Source organism: Bicyclus anynana, chromosome 6 (assembly GCF_947172395.1).
Source record: "Bicyclus anynana chromosome 6, ilBicAnyn1.1, whole genome shotgun sequence".
Taxonomy (NCBI): Eukaryota; Metazoa; Arthropoda; class Insecta; order Lepidoptera; family Nymphalidae; genus Bicyclus; species Bicyclus anynana.
The window spans coordinates 12,097,510-12,120,557 of record NC_069088.1 but is presented as its reverse complement, the minus strand read 5'-3'; the positions used below and the strand labels follow the sequence as shown (position 1 = coordinate 12,120,557).

The following is a 23,048-nucleotide window of genomic DNA, read 5'->3' as shown; positions in this document are numbered from 1 at the left end:
ATTCCGCCGCTTTTGGTGGACAGTATGTTTCTCTTATCTCGATATTTCGTTGAAGCATGCTAGGTGTTAATGTCTGTAGAACGACTGATATTCCATATAGGAAACTAGCTTCTTAAGTGTATATAAAAAATTATAAATTTCTTAATGATAATTTGCAACGAACTATTTTATGTACCTACTTATTTTATATTTATTTACATTTTAGATTTCAATCATACTCTAAGTATGTAAATTAATGCTTCCTTTTCAATTTGATTTTATTTTTAATCTTAATACTCTCACACAAGACAAGAATTTTCTTGCGTTCACCGCAAGAAAATTCTTGTCTTGCTTGTTAACTAAGCCTACTTGAAATAAACGAAACGAATTTGGTAGAGTTTTCTCATACTAACAACGTTAACTTTCAGGTAAGACAGATATTAACTCAATTCGAATATATAGCACAAGATATAAATGCAACAACAGTACACATAAATCCCGATGAAATGGTTTGGTTGGCAGTGCAACGTAGCATTGCGGGTTTGCTGAAAAGCAGTGCTGTTGACAGTTTTTATGATCACGTAAGTCTACTCTAGTCTTAATTATTGGGCCACCTTAAAAGTAAACATTTATAAGCGCAGACAAATATTTATTTACACTTTCAATGTTGATTATTTTTTAATACTACAAAACGTTACATTATTTTAAGAAATTACTTTAGTAGTGTTTTTTTTAATAGTGCAAATAGAGAGTGCAATTTCTGTTCAGTTTTAATGTGGTATGTATGCGAGCGTCACTAAAAATTCCATATTGTGTGACATGATAAAAGAATATGACATGACAGACTGTAAAGTATATAAGAGGAGGGAAGGTATTTTTATATAAAGTTGTTCCTGTTAAAAAAACTAAATGTGTATAAAGCTGGAGATGTCGCCGCTAATGGTAGTGGAGGCGCCGGGCGCGTGCAGCGAGTGGGCGGACGCGTTGTACCGCTCGGCGCGCGTGCGTGCGTGCGAGCCGGCCGTGCGCGCCGCACTGCACGCGCGCACGCACGCTGTGGTCATCGGACCCGATGCGTGCGCTAAGAAGTGAGCTATTCAAACTATTATTATTATTTGTGACTTTGAGTAAAATAATTTTGTAATTCATCTATACTAATATTATAAAGAGGTGAAGTTTGTGAGTTTGTAGGAAGTAATCTTTAGATCTACTGAACCGATTTCGATTTTTTGTTTTACCAATCGAAAGTCATATTTTATTCGAATGGGAACTACACGGGGGATACATGCATTAGCATATATAATAGGTACATTAGATTAATTTATTGAGTAAAAAACAGTTACTTTTATTTGCAGCACATTAGCCGAATATATACTCGGAGAATCAAATTCGACAATGATAATTATCGACTGCACTCCCATTTTAGAACCAGTGGATATTATTGCTGAATTAAAAAGAGTAAGAATAATCAACTTTTATACAATAACATTTTATTTAATTGTGTAGCACCTACCTACTATCTATTATCACCATTCTTGCTCAAGTTCATAAGTGTACCAAAGCAGCGAAGTAACATTTAAAGCTATATTTTTTTTTTCTGTTACCAACAAGCCTAACAAACAAGAAAACAAACACACAAACCAATCATAAGTCTTCAAAAAACGCCATAAAACTCAGGCTGTATAGTCAATGATCTTTGCTTGTCCCCATTAAAAATGAATTTAAAATGTCATAAAACTTTGTAGCAATTTGTTTTTGATAAAGTAATTATTTCATTATTAAAGTTGAATTACCCAGATATTTTTAAAACTAATAATAAATTGTCGGTTGGTTAGGGTAGGCCAAGGCTGAGTATGGGCCTTTTTGTATTCTTGTAACATTTTTCAGAAGAATGTAGTTCACAGCGGCGGTCGAGCGACCACTGGCAGTACAAGTCGCGCGACATTACTTGTTCGATCGCTTCACAGAGCATATCGTGATTCGTGGGGTTCCTCGTTAGTGCATTCCTTTTTGCTACAGGTTGGTTCATGTTAACTAAAGCAATATCGAATATTTAACCCTTGTAGATCTAAAATGCGTCAACGATTTATCTCGTCAAAATGAAAGGGAGACAATAGCGAAGGAATCTAAAATATCGCAATCTCTATCGTTGTGATGGGACGAAAGAGAAGTATTGCTTTTTTCGCCTATTAGTAGACAATATTGCGTCTTCCTATCGCCATGAGATAACTCGTGGCGCGATATATATTATTTGGAAAAACAGCTAGTTTCCTTTTTTCGATATGAGATTATAACCTGTCGCTCAATAAAAACAAAATCTTTAAGTTGTCATTTCTTTTTTTTCTTCGGTCTATCTGCTTTTAAGAGATGCCTATCTTCGCTTATTCTTTCTTTTCTCTTTTCATGTGTACTGAAACTCTTACTTGTCATCACTTTGACAGTTGATACAGCAGAATGGGTTCTGGGCGCGGGAGGAAGGCGGGCCGCAGTGGTACAGCACGGGACGCATCGCTATTGTGGCCACGGCGACATCGCACGCCATGCTGACTCCTCGACTAGCGGCTACTCTAGTGCCTATTGTTCTCACGTAAGTCTTCACAGCGAGTCGCGAAGCTGAAATGGCAATGGGCAGGGCACATAGTACGAAAAGCCGATTGACGTTTGGGTGCCAAGGTGCTGGAATGGCAACTTTCACCGAAAAGCGCAGTGTTGCTTGACCCCCTCTAGGTGAAGTAGGCTTAACGTTAAAATACGTTGATAATAATAGTGAAAAAAGTCAAGTCTTTTAAACTAAATTTCCTTGAACGATTTTTGCAATTTCATATATTGTCCTGAAGTGGCTCAAATTTGGCGTGGAGATAGCATTCCGCATTTGATGGAACTTTTCGGCGCGATGGCGCAAATATCTAACTACTTTTAAGAGTAAATTCCATGCAAAATTACAATTTCATTAAAACATGAATATTTAATCTTTAATGTTGAATGATTTGCACTGTTCAAAATCGTTTCTTATTATGACTTTAAACTCAGAATCACTCCCTACGCTTGTATTAAATTACAGAATTCTGTTTTTGCTCAAGAAACAAAACTCTGCTGGTTTGTTATACAAATATGTAGGTATCTATTATTTACAGAGAGCCAGATGAAAAGGAACTATTAGAACTGTCGAGGTATTACCTTGCAGAAAGTGTTGGCAACAACATATCAGATAACGAGATGTCTGAGCTTGCACGTCATATGTTTTCATTGTACAAAGAGGTTAGTATGCTGTTATACGTATTGTATTTTAATACATACATAATTATCCGATGCAATATTACTATAGTCCCCCTTTAAATAATATTACTAAATAATATAGATTCGACATTCTTATCTACTACTTACTAAATATTTAAATTCAACAAGTTTAACCAAACTTATATCTCTTGTTTCTATCGATGCCTTGAGTTATTTTAGTTTTTGATATTTCCGGTATGTGTACAGATTAAAGCTTAAATTAATTGTTTATTATCATGCTTGTGGTAACCCAATCTTACTGAAGATTATTTTTATCATCACAGGTCACAGAAACATTCCACTCAAGATCGCACTACGTCTGGAATCCTTCACACCTTAAAACTTGGTGTGGAAACATTAAATGGTACTCCACTTCCAATATGCAGGAGCTACTTATAGTAAGAACAAATTTTATCTCTGTTTTTTAATAAAATCGCATTAGAAGTTTTCCATTTTTTGCACCTTAAACCATGTAGTCACTGAAACCACCATCTCAGTATGAGTTTTTACTTCAAAAGCTGTTTTAGGTAAATTATTGTAGGGCTTACGGAATCATTTTGAAATCTATGATTTATGCAAACATTCATTGAAATTCATTTAAGATAAAAATGTATGCACAAAGTCAGTCAGGCATGGTATTAACACCGAGAATAATTCGCTAGGATTGATATATCAAAAAAACATAACCTCTTTATTAATTTACGTAAAGGGTTTATAGGGTATTGGCAATATTCCTACTTTTATAATCATTTGTTATTAAATTATGCGCTTTTATTTGAAGGCCATTAAGTCTGAAGCCAACATGATATTCAGAGAAAGACTTGTGACGGATGACGAGAAGTCTCAATTCAATACAATAGTACGCAGTTACATTAAACTTGATGACAGCGAACTATTCTTTAAAGCGAAAGTGCGCGGCGACGGAGTGCATTTGGAATCAGTTGATTACAAGGAATGGTATCAAAATATACAGAAAGTAATCAACCAATGCCGTAAGTAAAGTTTTTATAAAATTACTCGTCCCCGTTCTACCATATAACAGCGTGACTTCGTGGATATAAGCAACCATAATTAGTTGGTTAACAATCAGTCAAATTGCACAAACCCTTTTGATTCGACGACATTTCAAACCAGCTAAGATGTGGAAAACATTTCTGGCATCAGTATTTTCTGCTACGTATGATTTGTGCACCATCACTTATTCTTTTGCTTCCATTCCTTTATGTCAAGAGAGAATAGGTACAATGTGAACTGCGGCTTAGAAATCTTGATTAAACAATTGCTTATCATCAGGCATTATAATAAGCCTTTGTACCTATAACCAATTACAGAATGTAATTATTATGATTGTAACTACTTGTTTTTCAGTAACTGATGATGAACGCGTGTTCGGCGACACCGGCATGGAAGCGTGTATAGAACTGTCAGCACTTTGCTCGGCTATATCGCTTGCTGTAAGTACATATAATACGATAAACCATATCATTGAGGGATAAAATGACCGCTGTTCTAGGACCATGATAATTTATATGTCAATGTGTTTTGTTTACTTGGTATTGTTATCTTAATTTTCGTTCGAATGCCGACCAAGCGAAGTATTATGAAATTAAAAAAAAGAATCCTTAGCGTACCGAGACATTGAATGTACGAGAGGTAAATAAATTTTCTGCCGTGTGTAACACGATTTTTTTTTACAAAATAATGCGCCTAGTCTAGTCAGCGCTCTTTGCCGACTAATCGCCGACTACGATAGTGGCCGACTAGTCTGCAAATCTCTAGTTATTATAACAAGTGGCGTGGCGCAGTGGGTAGTGACCCTGCTTTGTGCATCCACGGCCGTGGGTTCGATTCCCACAACTGGTAAATGTTTGTTTGATGAGCATGGGTGTTTTCCTGTGTCTGTGTGTATTTATACATTATATAAGTATTTATATGTAGTATATAATTGTATATTAATATTATAATATCAACTATCTTAGCACCCATAACACAAGCTACTCTGTATGCTTACTTTGGGGCTAGATAGTGATGTGTATTGTTTAAGTATATTTATTTATTTATTTTATTTATATTTAATGTTTGCAGCTAAATGGCGGCGTGGTGACGTGCGTGGGGACCTCAGGCGTGGGGCGCGGGCCCGCTGCCACAATCGCGTGCGCCACGCTCGGCTCCAATCTGTACGTCGTGGACCAACATAATCAATTCCACAACTTATTTAAAAATGTAATTATTTCTTTATTAAACTACTTTTTATTTTAACACGCTTATATTAGCTTCACTCGTAATTAGCAATGTATGCAAAAAAATCTTGGAATTTACTAATCTACTTACCGGTCTAATCTATATTTGATCTACTTACCGGTCTTCGATTAGGATGAATTTTGCACACGCTCTGAGTTCTGATGATAATACATGACTAGCTAAGAAATGTCATTACAAATCCAATATGGCGGCGTCCCCAAGATGGCTAGCTATTTAAAATCCAACCCCCATGATATGGGTATCAAATGAAAGGGTTTGCTGTCAGAAATACGAAAAAACTTCATTTGTAATTTTTAGTGCGTGATAAAAGCGTCTTTTTTAGGTTTTTAAACTATTTTATTACATATTTGATTATAATGACCACTTATCTACATATAAAATCGAAACGTCATCACGAAATATCGAGAACAGCTTAATGTGCAAAAATAAAATTAGTTTATATGTCCGAGTTATGTAATGTTAGTAGATGTCCGCTAAGAAAAGATTTTCCGACTGGGCTACGTTAAGAACGTCTAAGTGTGGACGAAGTCGCGAACCTCTGCTATTTTTTATCATATTCTGTATCTTACTTGTTAGTACGTGTCTAGGAAGCTAAATTAGAACCTCTCTATTGCCCTAATAGGCTCTAATATCAGCAAGCGAAGGATCAAGAACTTTACTTGTTCTGCGCGAGCCTGTAGCCACGGCTGACGTCCTGTCATTCGTAGAGGCGTTTCTGAAAGCGAAATCCATACATGTCCTTCCATCGAGTATTGTGGCCTCACTGGGACAACACACGCAACAGAGCTTGTCAGGTAAGTTAGTAACATTTAGAAATATAAAATCAGTAGAAAAATTAACTCATTCAGGCGACATAATAGTTTACTTCAAAATTCATACCACATCATAAAAAAAAGTATTTTTTAAGGATTTCCTTAGATAATTTTTTCATTTTGTTTATAACTGATAATGTTGCGTTTGATATACCGACATTATCAATAGAGAAATGGGTGGCAATTATTGATACTCGTAGGCGAGATCGTCATCGCCCCCACCCGTGTACCAAAGAGCTAGGTCTTGGCTACAGATTATATAAATATTTCAGATATAAAACAAAATCTAGGGTTAATGATTTGCTTGGACATAGATCAAGAAAACTTGAATCAACTGCTGAACTGTCACCCGCTGCTGTTGCGTGCGGGCACTCTGTGCTGGCTGCAGCGCTGGTCGGCCGACACGCTGCGGCAGATGCCGGCGCGCGTACTGCAGAGGTATACGGCGCCTGCACGTAGCTCGATCACTGCACTTGCACTGTTGTTGACAGGTAGAGTATTTGCACTTTTGACGACATATGTATAGTCCCTCATCAGCCCACACAAAGATCAACAATTCAATTGTCATCTACTGTTGCTGCGTGCGGGCACTATGCTGGCTTCAGCGCTGCAGCAGTTGCACGTAGCTTGATCACCGCACTTGCACTGTTGTTGACAGGTAGAGTATTTGCACTTTTGACGACGAGCTTGCACAAAGATCAACAAAACCTAAACAACCACTCAACTGTCTTCTACGAAGTAGAGTACCTATTTGCACTTTTGATGACAAGCGCAGTATAGTGTATATTGCAAAGATAAAAATTTTAATGAAAACCCAACGGTATAGTAACCCGCTGCTAGCTGCACGCCGGGGCAGATGCCGACTTTAGATCTGGGTATTGCACTTGCACTATTATTGACTGATTTTGCACTTTTGTACAGTCATTATCATGTACTTGTTATAATCTCTTATGACATCAAAGAACAGCCACTAGATTTCTACATTGTAATTAAATACAGTATAGACTGTGATGTAAAATTGCAAGTGGAAAGCCAAAGAAGAGATGGTTGAAGTGTGAACAAAAATATGTCTGTGAAATTAGTAGAAGAAAAGTTGATGGATGATAAAAAAGCTAGTGGAAGAGATTGAAATATTTTGCTAACCCCAGTTAAGTGGGATAAGGTCAATGAATGATGATGATTTTATGTGATAAGGATATCACAAACTAAAACATGTTAAATGAGAAATATTTTTAGGTTGGTAAAAGAGAATGCTCAAGAAATGACCAAAGAAGATGTAGACAGCATTCCAGTGGAAGGATTTGTTAATATCTACGGGAGCCTGGACGCGGAGTGGGTCCGCTCGCCGAGCCGTTACATGCACTTTATACGGACTTACTATCACATCTTTAGTAACAAAAAGCAAGCGTTGCTACAACGGCAGGCTACCTTATCTGTAAGTATTGTTTTGTCTAGTCAATTATAAACTTATGGGTATGTCGATACTTCTTCAATGTCGAACTTCAATCAATCAACTTTTTTTTTTAAACTGTGGGTAGTTTAAAAAAAAAGTTGATTGATTGAAGTTCGACATCGACTAGCCCATGTGTCCTCCCATCATCGGTCCTGGGTTAGAGTCCTGGCTCTGGCTTTGGAATATTTACCTTTTGTTTTTAACAAGAAATGTTCAGAAAATATTTCCGGCTTGGAGTCAGGAAGTTTATGGTGTTAGGTGCACCCCTGTGTCTTATAGAGTACATTAAGGCGACGATCACGGTCATTATCCTAAAGTTTTATTATCTGATACTTATCGTTACAAAATAAAACATTTTCACCCTAAGCCCGCATTGCAGCTCCTTATCCCTCTTCCTCCTTATCTCTCGAACCTTCTTATAGGATACCTACTTAGATATTGGCCTGACCCACCAACCACCAATCAGGTGTCGTTAAAATAGGCTGATGATAATGATGACCTGTATACTAAAGGCTGGCGTTGAAGCACTCCGCCGAGCACGCAGCGAAGTAGCAACTCTGCAAAAAGAAGCGGCGGCGCAAGAGGTTGCTCTGTCAGACAAACAAGCGAAGGCGAACCAGGCGCTGGATCAGATCGGAGCCACGGTGCGCGCCACCACCGACAAGAAAGAGGAAATGCATCAGTTGAAGAAGAATATTGAACTTGAAAATGAGAAACTGCAGATACGGTAAGCGTCGCAAAAACCTTACTTCTATTGGTTACGCCAATTTTAGCGGACGCACGCGACTGCGTCTTCGTGAAATTCAGTATGTCACAAATCCTGCGGGAACCATGGATTTTTCCGGTATGAAATAGGAAGTAGCGTATGTGTTAATCCAGAGTAAAATCTACTTCCATTCCAAATTTTAACCAAATCGCTTCAGTAGCTGCTGCGCACAGGAAGCACAAACTTTTGCCTTTATAATATTAGTGTGATTAGCAGATAAAAATATACAGTCCCCGCAAGGTCTTAATTAATATGTCTATTGTTATGAAATCTTAAAATAAACTAAGGAAATCATCACAATCAACGTGACTAATATTCTCTTTTCCTTTTAATTTAAATGTAAAGACCGCTGGGTAGATATGTATTTTGAGGTAATGTCTGGCCCCAAAACCATTTTGTCTCATCACAAGGAATAGGTTGACAATATTATTATATTTCTCTTGTCTCAAGACATATCGTTGACGTATGCAGGAAATGTAGGACGTATGCATCTTTACAGGAAACGTAATACTATATGTAGGTACTCTCACAATTGAGTAATATCGATTAAAGAATTATGAATTTATTTATGTGTATTTTAATTTCAGCAAAAAGGAAATCGAAACAGAACTAGCGTCCGTAGAGCCAGTGATAGCTGCCGCGCGCGCTGCCGTCGGCGATATTCGCCCAGAATCCCTTAGCGAAGTAGGGCCTTTTTCCTACATTTTGAACCTATAAAATCGTATTTTTTTCATATTTATGTATATAAATTGCGAGACGTATTATGTATCTAGCCAATAGCTTTAGAATCATAAACAAGGTCGTATATCAAACGCCTGAAATATAAAACAGATACCATAAAGTTGTCTTGTTGTTCAACTGGCAACCTGAACAGATTTCTATACTAGAAATTCGAGATGAAAAAGATCACAAAGAAAGTTAAAACTTTACTCATATATGAAACTGTATAACTTTTTAGGTACGTTCTCTGCGAGCGCCACCGGACGTAGTGCGTGACGTGTTAGAAGGTGTTCTACGCCTCATGGGTATCGCAGACACTTCTTGGCATTCCATGAAGAGTTTCCTCTCTAAGCGAGGTGTTAAAGAAGACATAAGGTTTGCTTTATAACATAAAATTGATTTTTTAAGAGAAAATATTTCACGATACATTTGACATAACGTGCACAACAGATTCTTCCCTTCGATTGTCATCATTTAAAGTTACCTTGATTTCTAAAAAAGACGAGTAAATTCAACAACTTTAAACCTTCCTAGGTAATAAAGTTCTTACAAAGGAGGATTTGTAATTGGATTATTGTTTAAGTTATACTGGAAGTTAAATGAGTTTTTTTCAGATGCCTAGACGCGAGTCAGATCAGCTCAGAAGCGGCTCTATCGGTAGAGAAGTTGCTAGAGAAGCGCGGCGCTTCGTTCGAGCAGGCGACGGCGAAGCGTGCGAGCGCTGCGTGCGCGCCGCTCGCCGCGTGGGTGCGCGCCAACCTGGCGTACGCGCGCGCGCTCGCACGCGTGCAGCCGCTGCAGGAGCAACAGAGACAGCTGCACAAGTACGTAGATGCTAAGACGCGAGTCAGATTAGCGTAGACGTGGCCCTGTCAGTTGAGGAGCTGTTAAAAGAAGACTGCTGCGTGGCACAGTGAGTAGTTACTGCATTCACGGCCGTGGGTTCGATTCCCATCACTGGAAATTATTTGTGTGATGAGCATGGGTTTTTCTAGTGTCTGGGTGTATTTATACATGTTATCTTAGTACCCATAACACACGCCATACACTTACTTTGGCGCCTACCTGCCATTCGCGCGCAAGCTCAACCGACTACAACAAGAGCAACAGACAAATTGTGCAATTTTTGCTTTGCTTTATTTAATCTGTACTCGTTCCGGTCATCATCAATAGCATCTGATCAATATCAGATCACGATGCTACACTGCCAACCCGTATTGGAGTAGCCTCTCTCCTATAAGGATGAAGGCCTGTTGTGGACAGTGTGCTTTAAAACAGGCTGATATTGGTACAATAACAGGAACTTGCACCAAGCGGAAGCGGAATTGGCAGCACTATCGAGCGGGCTGGCCACGGTGGACGAACGAGTAGCAGCGCTCAAGGAACAGCTGGGGCTCCACACGCGCGAGGCGGCCGCGTTGGAACTTCGCCTGTCTACCGCTGTTGGTACCATACAGGCGGCTAGGGACCTGCTCGACCAACTGGCCCACGAGTACGAGTCCTGGGAGAGTGATGTGAGTGCGCATGTCAGCTTTCTAGATACTACACATCACACGAAGTCCTAGCATGCGAGGTAAAGAATACCAGAATGAACCGAATTGTATGTATGCGAAGTCACAGGATTTTTAGGAAAATCACTTAATTATGTCTTCGCCCGCACGGTACTAAATGCGGGGATGAGCGAGAAGTGCAGGCGGAATACGCGTGTTTGGTAGATAAATAATAAAGAATGCGCTTACAGCCTCCCTCTGTCTCTATACGCTCTGTTGCCTTAAGGTGGATTTATAGTCCTTGGGACCGTAAACAAAATATTTATCGGTGAGTCGGACGAAATTATAAATGAGGTTGGCTTTTACTTTCCCAGTCTTTCGAATCGATCGTTTCGATAGCAAACATGTCCTTTGACATGGTATTTACTTGATTTCAAATATCTTTTACTATCTATTCTGCAAAACTCGGCCCTGAGGTCGTATTTTTTTTATTTTAAAAGGTTGGTTGTTGGTTCGATTATAAAATGTAAAAATATTACTTATATTTGACATTTAAATAATTTCTCTATTTTCAGTTGCAAAACATATCACGGGAGATATTAGAATTAAACCAACGATCGCTACTTGCTGCTGCGTATCTTGTTTATCTTTCCGATTTAACAGAGCCACAGTCGAGGTAAACAGATTACCGATAATTATCTTCTCTTTGTTTTTCATATGAGCATTCTAAAATGTACCTTTTTAATTTTAGAAAATACTTGGCCAAGTGGGGAACGTTAATAAACTTCGAGGACTCGTCATTTTCTGTTATAAATTTTCTATCGTCTGCGGAAAACCAATTGAAATGGGAAGCAGATGGCTTGTCACAGGATCAATCAGCTATTAAAAATGCAGTGTATATAGATCAGGTGAGACGGGAAGAAAATCTCAGCTAGCTATATTTCTCAAGAAAGCATAACAAACTGTTGTCTGATTTAAAAAGGTTAAAATATAAACAGTTTCTTTTGTATTTGTTTGTGTTTATTCCACTACAGCGTATACGAAAGATGCCAAAAATCTAAAACGTTTTTAACGTCTAAATCTTAATATGAAACTTGAGGAATTTATTTTCTATATATTATATTTTTTTTTTTGTAAATAATATATAATTTTTTTTGTAAATAATAAATTTTTCCTTTCCTCTTCAACTAGTCGGGAAAGACTGTGCTAGGAGTGACTGGGTACTACAATAGACCAACGGGGTGGGAATCGAACTACCACCCCTCGGTGATGAGTCCGACTGCTCTTTCCGTTGAGCTATTGAGATTTTTAATTTTTAAATAATTTTCATCTTTAGACACAACATTAACAATTTTTTTGGAATTTCCCCTATACGGGCTCTCATTATGCTTGTTGTGGTTTAGTGACCGACGATTTTCCATTAACACGTAATCATTTGTTTCCAAAGTATCTCCAAAGTCGCTCGTGCGGTTTAATACCGCTGATTGTCGACCCGGAGCGTGAGGCGGAGGTGTGGCTCGCACACACGCTTGCCGGCACGCCCTGCGACTTCGTGCCGCAGCACAGCGACAAGCTGTACACTGCTCTACAGTATGCTGTTAGGTGAGCTAGCTAACCCATGTCATAATCATTGTCATCAGCATATTTAAGTGGTCCAGGGGATATGTAGCTTACAACTTGGTTGCTTCCATGCGGATTAGAAGAGACAGCGTGATAATACTTGACTTTGTAACGATCACTATTAGATGGCAGCAATAGTGATCGGAACCGACGGCGACGGCTAATGACATGAGGCACGTACACTAACTTCCCAACTCTAGACTGAGTATTTATTGGAACAATTAAGACAGTTTATTTTAGAATTTGAGCCATCGTAAGTGTTATTCTTATTAATTTATTATGAAACATAGGTTTGAACCCATACGGGGGCCTTAGTCATGAGCTGGATCTTGCAACGCGGCACGATCCAAACACACGGCGGCACGTGCTGCCGCTCGCAGAGCGCGTTGAGAGAAGGGTTGAGGGGTAGAGGGTGAAGCTTGACTTTGACGCAGTTGCATCGAGTGAATTTTGCTGTTTCATAATAAATTAACAGAGAGTTTAATATAAATATCGTTACCTTTCTCAAGGTTAAATCGAGTGATAGTAATAACGGAGCTAGAAAGCATCGAGGAGTGGTGGTGGAGCGCGCTGAGCTCGGGCCGGGCGCGCGCGCTGCTTGTGACGCGCGACGCGAGGGTGACGCGCGCCGCGCCGCACGCGCTTGCGCGACTCGCGCCGCTGCATTTCGCCGCAAGGCTGCACGCACTCGTCGGTGAGACACATGACGATATGGATAATAGCAGATTGTATTTTTAGGGCACGAGCCGTAAGACGAGGGCCGCTAAATAGAAACTGAGTTTATAATGGGCTTAGCCCCGCGTGTTACACTCTAATTTTCACTAGGTTTGTTTTAATAAAATAATTCGGTACAATATTCAATGTTAAAGTTATTTTTGCAGACGCAGCTAAAATGCTTGTTTAGCCTCCTGTGGAGTGGTAATATGACAGAGTTTTTGAGCAAAGTAGTGAATAGATTTTTTTCACGATTTCGACGATCCGACCCTATGCTAAGGTTCCTCAGCCCCAAAAGACGTTGGAAAAACATTACCGTGGAAGAAAGTTTTCCCGCGTCTTACCCGGACAAGGAGGCCTAGCCTCGAGGCACGTACTCATACCCGACTCATTCGTGATGAGATGGCCTACACTCTCTGATTGTTTATTTTGTAAGTTCCCTAAAGGTATTGTCACCGAGACATTTTTAAAGATTCTATCTCTGTAAGCGGTCAGATAGAGAAAATCAAGTCTATTATTAGAATATAATATTATATAATCTGTGTCGTAGATCAGTTAGTGCACTACGCTATGCAGAAACAAAATCCTGAAATGAATGAGAAGTCAAAGGAAATCAAACTAACGCGAGCAACATTACAGAAACAGCAGCACGAGTTACAGGTACATCTTGTTGATATTTTAACACAAAAAAGATTTCATTTAGTACTATTAATACTAGTATTTATTGTCAAATTATAGATAGTATCAAATATAATATAACTAAAGAATACGGTAAACCTTCTGAGATTTTATAAAAACTAAATAAATGTTACCAAAAAGCTAGAAAGAAGAAAATATAAATAAAAAATAAGCTTCATATCTGGACGATTGAGACCGGCCCTTAGATACTCGCACTTAGTGAAACTGAATAATTTTATTCCACGCTATTATCCCTTTATGTATTACATTAATCTTTCGGATTTGCAGAATTATTATTATCTTATGTTTGAATTTAAGGAAGTTAGATTACATTAAGAAGTACATGATATTTGAAGCTGATAATATAATTAAAGTATGTGTGATACTCGAGTACTCTAGTACGAGTCGCAGGGATTTGCTGGATGCAGGTGGCTCTAGATCGTGATGTTTGGAAGTCAATAAAATAGGCCTATGTCCTGCAGTGGACGTCCATCGGCTGATATGATGATGATGTGTGATACAGCCAAGCACAGCTTAAATAATAACATTCGTCACTGTTTTATTTGTTACCAGGAAAATCTACTCAAGGACCTTTCAAGCAACAGTGATATACTGCACGACGCGAATCTGCTCGCGTCGCTCAAGAAGACTCGCACAACGAGTGCCACCATATCTGAGGCGCTAGCGTCGGCAAAAGCGTTGGAAGTGGAGACTGCGGCTGCGTGCGAGGCGTACGAGGCGAGCGCGCTGTGTGCGGCACAGTTGGCGCTGGCGGTGAAACAGATGGGTGTGCACAGGCCGCTGGTCACGTTGCCCATGGACACCGTGTTGGACGTGTTCGTGGGCGCGGTGCGGAGGAGTGCGAATGCGGTGAGTTAGGCGTATATGGTAGGGTTCCGTGCCTCAAAAGGAAAATACTGAACCCTTGTGGATCACTCTGTGATCCACCTGTCAGTCTGTCTATTCTGGGAACGCATGAAGGTAACGAATAGATACCTCCACGCGTATCTATTCGATACCACCGATTATCTCCGATATTCAATTTGAAGCTGTGAAAAAATCAAACTTCAAAGTAAACAAAAAAACGAAACGGCTGTTATACTGCAACACATTTTTTGACGTTCTCATGAATTCGATAATACTTTGCGTGACCTTAAATTATGGGATTTGGCAAATAATATCATCTTATACTATTTGTACAAGTCACATTTGAAATTAAATCATGAAAAAAATAAAGTAAGGCACCATTTTTAAGCAATTAATATGTACCTACTCATTTGAACGGAACCCTAGATGGGCAAGTCCGACTCACACTTGAGCTCAACGCGTACGTACTCAACGTAGACGTGAAGCATGGCGCTCAGTTTTATTGTAAGGCAGTCATCTTACTATTTATATTTCACTGCATTTCTTTGGTTTTTCCAGGGTGACCCTAAGAATATAAACTCAGTTGATGTCACGAAGTTTTTCACAAGAAGAATCATAGAGCGAGTGCTGCTTAGTCTTCACAAAAAAGACAAGTATATCTGCGTGATGCACTTGTTGAGACATGTCTACGATAATCTCGTACCGGAAAAGGTAACTTATAATCATAAAATTCCTTAATAGATTATCTTAATCTAAATTAAAAATAATATTGCAAGCTGGAAGGCGGAATTTGGTGTTTATTTCAATAAGATCTGAAAAAATAATTTTGATTTGATTTGAAAAAAATAATAATAAAACAGTGAACCCATAGAGTTTATAGTGACTATAGATTCTAATCAGCTCATCGATTTTTAATTGGCCCTTCACAGCCGGCATGAATGAGATCTCATCCGGTGACGTACTGCCACCATGAAGCATTGATGTGTTTCAGTTTGAATGACATGGTTGCCAGTGTACTTACGGGAGGATATTAACGTCTACGCCTCAAGTTGATGGACGTAGCGGCACGTACAGGATATGTTCCTTGTATGCCCTACGAAGTTTTCCTCTGTTTATTGGCGATGGTTTTTCACTTACCATCAAGTGGACTATCTGCTTTCACTTTCTCAATAAAAATAAAAATGTTATTGACAAAATTACTTTACAGCTATGGCAACTGTTTGTTGGGAACTTTAATCTTATTGAGGAGAAAGTTGTGGTTACCGAGATTAAAATGAAATACCAGTGGATAAGCGATGAGTGTGTGAAGAAGTTAGCGCAAATAAAGGTATCTAATTTATTTTTCGCAGCGTTATGTATTACCCGAAGGCACTAAAACTAGATTCTGAGTGCAAAAAAAATTAACTTGAGATTTTTATGAAAATAAAATTATTTTTTTAAAAAGGCTCCTGATGCGTTGCTATTTAACAGTTTAACAGTTGTGCTAAATTTCGATTAAAAAATAATAAATATTGGGTATAAGTATTACCCACCAACAAATATTATTTAAAATATATTTTTCTCTCTTTCTAGGTACAGGATGAGGGTTTATTCGGGAGACTTTCGTTGGATAAATCAGACATCTGGTTGGAGTTTCTGAAGTCAGGAGATTTGCTCACTATCGGAAGACTAAATCTGAGTTTGTTCGAAAATATCGTCGCAGTGGCGGCCATGCGTCCCGACTCGCTTTACAGAGCGATCACTGCGTTTGTGGATGATATATTGGGTACGTGGTTCCTATTCTTATTTATATTAATGTGGTAATTATGAGATCACGATGTCTCATCTCTTCGTCTCCATGCTTCGATCGCCGGAGAATCGTCTGTTGCTCAACAGGGCAACCGCTATAAAATGAACAAATAATAATTGATATATTTTTATATTTGCCATAAATCAATTCCACGCCTAGATACCTAGATCCAACAAATCAAACTTTGTTTCGCTGATCGCTCCGAAACCAGTCCCAGTAGTTACTTTACAGTTGAAAATTGTAGAAGTTTTTTATCAGGTCTGGTTAGTTCATTTCCAATCAGCATAGAGTCGTTAGTCGTAGAGTCGTGTACGGATGTAAGATACGTTCTCATCGGCTAGGTGCAGGCGGCATGTCCGGCGGGGAGAGCGTGGCGCGCGCGGTGCGCTGGGCGACGCCTGCTCGGCCGGCGCTGCTACTGGCTGCGCACGCGCCCGACGTGCTCGTCGCGCACGCCTCGGCGAACTCGCACGCGCTCACCACGGTATGTGCCTACACACACACGCATACACTCACACACACGCGCACAAATATCGTTGTGTCGTACGCAATGTAAGAGAGAGATATTTCAGGTTCGGAGCTCTAAACAATATGTCATTTTGTCTTCACAAGTGTCACAGTGTGCATCTTGGACCTACTAGAGCCATTAGCGTATCTAGAATTATTATTATCCTAGGGTGGGCCTTGCCCCCGACATCAAGTCTATTATTAGTATCAAAATAGAATTCCATAAGTGTAGCCCAGAATCCTAGGGTGGGCACCGATTAGTTCTGATTTTGGGCACGCGCAAAGTCATCGTGCGCGCACTCTATATATTTTTGAAAATTATATTTAGTCGGGGTTTCTCCTTTGATGATGATGAATATCAATAATTTTATATTTTATACTCGTATTACGTTACATATAAGGTGGGAATCGAAGACGGTGTGAATGTGTGGGAAGCGTCCTTGGAAGCCAGTCGTGGCGGCGCCTGGCTCGCCATCGTCGTGGGCGCATCGCCGTTCACGCGGGACTTGCTGGCCTTTGTGACGTCACTGACGGAACGACCGGTCAGTATAACTTGACTATCTTCCGCATTTGTATATATTTAATGTATGTGACCTCATTTAGTTACTAAAAAGCTTTTCTTGCATTTTCAGACTACCGATTTTAGCGATGGGTTTCGTTTGTGGATATTAGCCGAAGATCGCGAGATACCGTCTACTTTGACGAACATGTGCGTCAATGTTGTTCTGGAAGTAAGTAAACTTGTTATTGCGGTAAAACTTTGTGCGATCTATAATTTGTTATTGGCTCTTTTTGAATACACGTATTTGCAATGTGTTCATTTTAAAATTAATGCTACAAATCGGGATGACGGGATTTCTGTATCGTTTCTAAAATAACCAGGATCGACGTCTTAAAGTTCCCTTCCTGAGTCAGTGGAGTTACACCACTGCTTATGTCGGGCTGGCTCTCGAGAGTCGTCGATGGTATTTTTTGCTTCTACCCACAATTCGGCGATGAAATTAACCCATGATTGTTGGTAAAAACGACCCATTACTTTATTAGTGAGCCGTGATAGTCCAGTGGATATGACCTCTGCCTCCGATTCCGGAGGGTGTGGGTTCGAATCCGGTTCGGGGCACGCACTTTCAACTTTTCAGTTGTGTGCATTTTAAGAAATTAAACATCACGTGTCTCAATTGGTAAAGGAAAACATCGTGAGAAAACCTGCACACCAGAGAATTATCTTAACTCTGCGCGTGTGAAGTCTGCCAATCCGCATTGGGCCAGCGTGGTGGACTATTAGCCTAACCCCCTCATTCTGAGAGGAGATTCGAGCTCAGCAGTGAGCCGAATATGGGTTAATGACAACGACTTTATTAGTTGTATTGCATCAGGCGGCGGAGGGCGTGAAGCGCAACGTGTGCGGCACGCTGAGCGCGTGGGGGCGGCGGGCGGGCGACGCGGGGATGCTGCGACACCTGGCGCGTCTCGCGCTCTTCCACGCGCTGGTGCAGGAGCGCCGCGCGTACATACCGCAAGGTGCACTAGTTGTAACGAGGCACTTGTTTGTAAACAAACAAATTGATTTCATAGTTTACTTGACCTTTCAAAGTCATCTCTGTTTATGCCAAAAATCAAAATCAAATATCATATATTTCAAATAGGCTCAGTTTACAAGCACTTTTGACACGTCAGTTGACTATTTGTAAAGATTCTACCACCGGTTCGGAAGGCAGGTTCTGCTGAGAAGAAACCGGCAATGAGATCGAGTGCAACACTTTTGATTTAAATTAAAATGACATAAAAGTTGATTTAATATGATTAAGGCTTCGGTGTCTCTCAGGCTGGTCCCGCTGGTACGCGTGGGAGTGGGGCGACGTGAGCGCGAGCGCCGCGTGCGCGGGCGCGGGTGCGGACGCGGCGCGCGAGCTGTGCGGGGCGCTGTACGCAGCGCGAGTCGACGGGCGGCGCGACCGCGAGCTGTTGCAAGCGCTGCTGCGCCGCTGCATGCTGGACGCAGCCAACACGCTGCCCGCGCCGCTGCCGCTCGCTACCAACATGCAGGTTTGCATACAATTTTATCATTATTGCATTAACACGTTCCATATTTGAAATCATGTGCAAAAGTTTGCCATAATAATTGGTTGTGTAAATCTGCTCAGGATTACATAGCAGCGCACGAGGCGCTGCCGGACATGGACTCGCCGCAACTGCTGGAGCTGCCGGCTAACTGTCGCGTAGCGTGGGAGAAGAACGCCGCCGACAACATCGTCGCCGGCCTAAGAGGTATATTGTCTTTATCAGTTATCACTATTACATTATAAGTTTCCTCCGAAACCAGTTAATTAGTTGTCTCAACACAAGTCCTCGATTTCTTGCGTCCAGCCAAATGTGGATTGCAAACACGATAGCCTCCGTGATCACAAGATACAACAACAACTCTCAGTCTCATAAAGCACATAAATCTCAATATCCCTCTAAGCAGATGTCCGAGTCTCACAGGAGACGATGCCGTTAGAGGCTCGTCTTGTATTCTTAACTCTCTTGTTTAAGTTCCCGGACTTTGTTGTAACTTTTTCGCCTATTAAATTGCCTTTACACTCAACTGACCAAGGCGGGTTATATTGTACGAATATATTATGTTAATATAGTTTTTTTGCAAGCTTTATGTCTAATCCATGTATCATAACGATCTTGTATGTGGTGACTCATCTCTAGAAAATGCCACAGGGTATATTATTTTCCGGATTTGACATTACTTTGTTTTTGTAATTTTAAATAATTTATTTTTTACTTGTTATTTATAGAACTGAGCACAACTACAGCGACTAAACAGTCTGATGCCGCGACTCCTCTAAAAACACTTTTAGTTCTGTGGAAGAAATTAATGTCTGGCTGCCCACTAATCAAAGCGGACTATCATATTGAAAAGGTAACCTTTTATATCATATGTCAAGTGAAAGAAAATATAGTTTGTAAATAAAACCGAGCCGAGTTATCTTATCATCATAACGGCCATGTTGAATTTAGAATTACGACAATTTGTTACCTTTATAACATTGTCATCTAATGTGTGTGTGAATTTAAAATTTATTTCAATCGATAGCGTTTAAAATTAAAAAGTAACTGTAATAAAAGTTCATAATCATATGTTCCCAACGTGGATTTATCACCAAGTATTTGACCGATAGGCTATCAACCCTTGGAGATATTTCTTCATTTTCAAACTCCCGATTTCTTATGCACTTGATTCAAATCAAATCGATTTAAATTTAAAACTTTTCACATCATCATAAGTTTATATTGTCGCACTCTGTTTAGTCTCCTTTTTAGGTAATATTATTTAAATCTGCTTACTTGCCTTCTGTGCCATCTCAATACCCTCTAAAGTCCTCTGCGTACTGTACCCCTTATAATCTACAAGGGGCCTTTATCGCTCCCGTTTAGAACCTATGTCTTAACTTATTTATGTCTTTATCAATCAAACATTACAATGTGTAACAATAACCCAGCTGTGCGGCGGCTGGTGGGGCGCGGTGTGCGCGGCCGAGCTGCGCGACGCGGCGCACGCGGCCCGCGCGCTGCACGCCGCGCTCGCCCGCTTCGCGCACGCACCCGCGCATGCGGCGCCGCTACTGCACAAGGTGGACTGAGACGTGATATTCTTTATAAGATAGCTTTATAGTATATAACTAAGGATAAGATTTTATTTGATGAAGATCCGACAAGCCGATCCAAGGATATCGGCGTTTTTATAATTGAAATATTTTGTGATTATAAAGTCGTATTCTATCTAAATTCATGACTGTCTTGGAACTTTCAAAATGTTCAATTTGTGTAGACGCTTAAAATTCCTCCGGTACTCTCTCCACCCTTTTCTTATAAAAGTTTTTTTTTCTGAAGCGAAAACGAAGCCGGTATCAAGGTCACACCTAGGAATTTGGCAGTGCGTTGCCACGGGATGGGTGCTCCGTGTAAGGAGACCTTTTTTTAAATCGAAGTTATGGCGTGCAAGTTTCCTTGAGAAGAGCACTGCTGCACTTTTCTCTAGGTTTACCTCTATCCTCCATTTGCGAAACCACTTAAAAGTTTATTAAGGCCTTCCATCTTAAGGTGATGTGATGCATATTTATACATGGCCCTTATACACAATGTGTCTTTATTCCTAATATTTACAGCCTAGTTATATTGACAGCCTATTTTAACAACATAACTTCAGGGCTAAACTTCTATTCTTATAGGAGATAGCCTCCTATTCTTAAGGAGCCTAGACCCACCATACCGCCATTTAATTATGATATTTTTAATTTCCACCTTCAGGTGCCGGATGCGTGGCAGCTGCTGTGGGCGGGCCCGGATGCACCAGAAGTGTATCTCAGAGAGTTCAGTGCGCGCGCCCGCGCCGCCGTCCAGAGGAGCTGTGACCTTAAATCTAACGACGACTACTTTCCTACAGGTATTTTATCCCATTATTCATGCTTTACATTTATATAAAGGTACGTAATATTGTTTTTTTATAGTAGATAGTTATAGTAATACCCTTTGAGACTAGTCCTGGGAAGAAGAGGAACCGCCATGCTTATTTCTAAGGGGATTGCAATATAATATAGGTACATTAACTTTCGCTCCAAAAGGCCACATCCGTTTGATGTGAAACTTACACTTGTGTCTGAGCTATAAGTTACTTATAATTTATTTATTCATATAAAATTATATGAATAAATAAATTATTTCTGTGTGGTTTCTTTGTGTGAGCGGTAAAGCATACTTAAAGACTGGTACTCAAGTGATAACACTTTTAAATACTTTTGTATAATTTCACCACATTCTATATAAAGACTTTGCAATATTATGATATTGGGTAAATAGATAAATGTGTCCCAGTATTAAAAAGTGTTTCAAGTAACAATAATGATCAAACCCCGGCAGAGGTGGACGTGCGCACGTTCGTCCGCCCGCAGCGCGTGCTGAGTGCGCTGCGTGCCCGCTCCGCCGCGCAGCGCGCCTGCGCCGCACACGCGCTCGCTCTCGCGGCCAAGTGGGACTGTACCGGTAACTGTACACTCTACTTGTTGAACATCTATCGCCGGTTTTACTTCTTTCTTGTAAAAACGAGGGCACACGAAATGTGGTATTGGTGAATGTGTCGCTGCGTCGTCTTAAATCGAAATACCCGTGGCATGTCACACGATTCGCTCCGGCGCCGTATCGGACTTGCAACTACCGAGAAGAGGCGGGGAGGGTTGAATGCGTTGCGACGTCGGCACCGCTCAGTTGTTCATGCGTCACAACTTCACAAGGATTTACAGTCCGTCCAATGCTGCTACGGCGCCACTGCGACATAACAACGTTGCGGCGCCGCATTGCTCGTGTGCCTGCTGATATGTTGAAATCTTTGCGATGCGGCGTCGCAACGCATCGTGTGCTCTTAGTATCGGATAGTGTAAAAATGTAAGTTTTGTCACTATTTACTTTATGGCAAATGATAAACATTGCCAAAATTCGTAAAAAAGCCGATTTTTTTATCCGACAGTTATCAGAAGGTGGTGAAACTGGGTCTTAATTTTGCGAACCTATTAATTTAACATTTACCAACGTTCACGTTTTATATAATGACTTTATTTTATTTTATAATTTAAAGTATTTTTACGAGACTTTGCAAACAAACATTTTCATTTTATATCTGCATTTATGATGTATTATTATATAATATTAATTTGAGTGTTGCTTATTACTTTTTTATGATTTAAAGGGAAAACTCTTTATGACGTAATCGTACAATCTCGAGTTCATTGTCACTACACAGAAAGCGTCACCGACGGCGTGGTGTTACGCGGGCTCGTGCTAAGCGGCGGCGCGTGGGCGGAGGGCGCGTTGCGAGCCGCCTCGCCCGCCGCGCCACCGCACGCGCCCGCGCCGCCGCTGCTGCTGCGATATATAGCTCAGGTCGGTATTCAATGGCACCAAACTGCTCTACTGCTAAATTTTACCTTTGGCAGGAGAATGACCTGAAGAACTTTCAGCATTTATCGAGTAACGAATGTCATTACTGACTTGTTCGCACAGTGCGTGCGTTGGTACGCGTAGTCGGTTACGTCATACTTTTATAGTGCTCGCTGCGGATCTTTATATT

General features: G+C 40.3%; 1 protein-coding gene across 2 annotated transcripts in view; it reads left to right on the top strand.

Annotated features, from left to right (window-relative positions):
* The window catches only part of LOC112053525 (cytoplasmic dynein 2 heavy chain 1), a 74,525-nt gene that overhangs the window by 49,430 nt on the left and 2,047 nt on the right, over positions 1-23,048 (top strand). The window contains exons 39-76 of one of the 2 annotated variants that reach the window (XM_052882096.1): positions 408-560; positions 901-1,067; positions 1,335-1,437; positions 1,867-1,998; positions 2,421-2,566; positions 3,114-3,237; positions 3,540-3,653; positions 4,037-4,247; positions 4,624-4,709; positions 5,341-5,478; positions 6,140-6,311; positions 6,602-6,767; positions 7,566-7,764; positions 8,295-8,509; positions 9,136-9,232; positions 9,507-9,643; positions 9,883-10,092; positions 10,569-10,782; positions 11,334-11,434; positions 11,510-11,666; positions 12,206-12,360; positions 12,888-13,072; positions 13,643-13,752; positions 14,344-14,640; positions 15,196-15,348; positions 15,845-15,964; positions 16,210-16,402; positions 16,768-16,910; positions 17,335-17,475; positions 17,566-17,664; positions 18,310-18,454; positions 18,759-18,979; positions 19,078-19,201; positions 19,723-19,847; positions 20,428-20,559; positions 21,236-21,371; positions 21,845-21,967; positions 22,722-22,861. In XM_052882096.1, coding sequence (XP_052738056.1) covers positions 408-560; positions 901-1,067; positions 1,335-1,437; positions 1,867-1,998; positions 2,421-2,566; positions 3,114-3,237; positions 3,540-3,653; positions 4,037-4,247; positions 4,624-4,709; positions 5,341-5,478; positions 6,140-6,311; positions 6,602-6,767; positions 7,566-7,764; positions 8,295-8,509; positions 9,136-9,232; positions 9,507-9,643; positions 9,883-10,092; positions 10,569-10,782; positions 11,334-11,434; positions 11,510-11,666; positions 12,206-12,360; positions 12,888-13,072; positions 13,643-13,752; positions 14,344-14,640; positions 15,196-15,348; positions 15,845-15,964; positions 16,210-16,402; positions 16,768-16,910; positions 17,335-17,475; positions 17,566-17,664; positions 18,310-18,454; positions 18,759-18,979; positions 19,078-19,201; positions 19,723-19,847; positions 20,428-20,559; positions 21,236-21,371; positions 21,845-21,967; positions 22,722-22,861 — 5,784 coding nt within the window. The remainder of the gene's footprint in view (positions 1-407; positions 561-900; positions 1,068-1,334; positions 1,438-1,866; positions 1,999-2,420; positions 2,567-3,113; positions 3,238-3,539; positions 3,654-4,036; positions 4,248-4,623; positions 4,710-5,340; positions 5,479-6,139; positions 6,312-6,601; positions 6,768-7,565; positions 7,765-8,294; positions 8,510-9,135; positions 9,233-9,506; positions 9,644-9,882; positions 10,093-10,568; positions 10,783-11,333; positions 11,435-11,509; positions 11,667-12,205; positions 12,361-12,887; positions 13,073-13,642; positions 13,753-14,343; positions 14,641-15,195; positions 15,349-15,844; positions 15,965-16,209; positions 16,403-16,767; positions 16,911-17,334; positions 17,476-17,565; positions 17,665-18,309; positions 18,455-18,758; positions 18,980-19,077; positions 19,202-19,722; positions 19,848-20,427; positions 20,560-21,235; positions 21,372-21,844; positions 21,968-22,721; positions 22,862-23,048) is intronic. The other variant, XM_052882097.1, reaches the window with a different exon arrangement.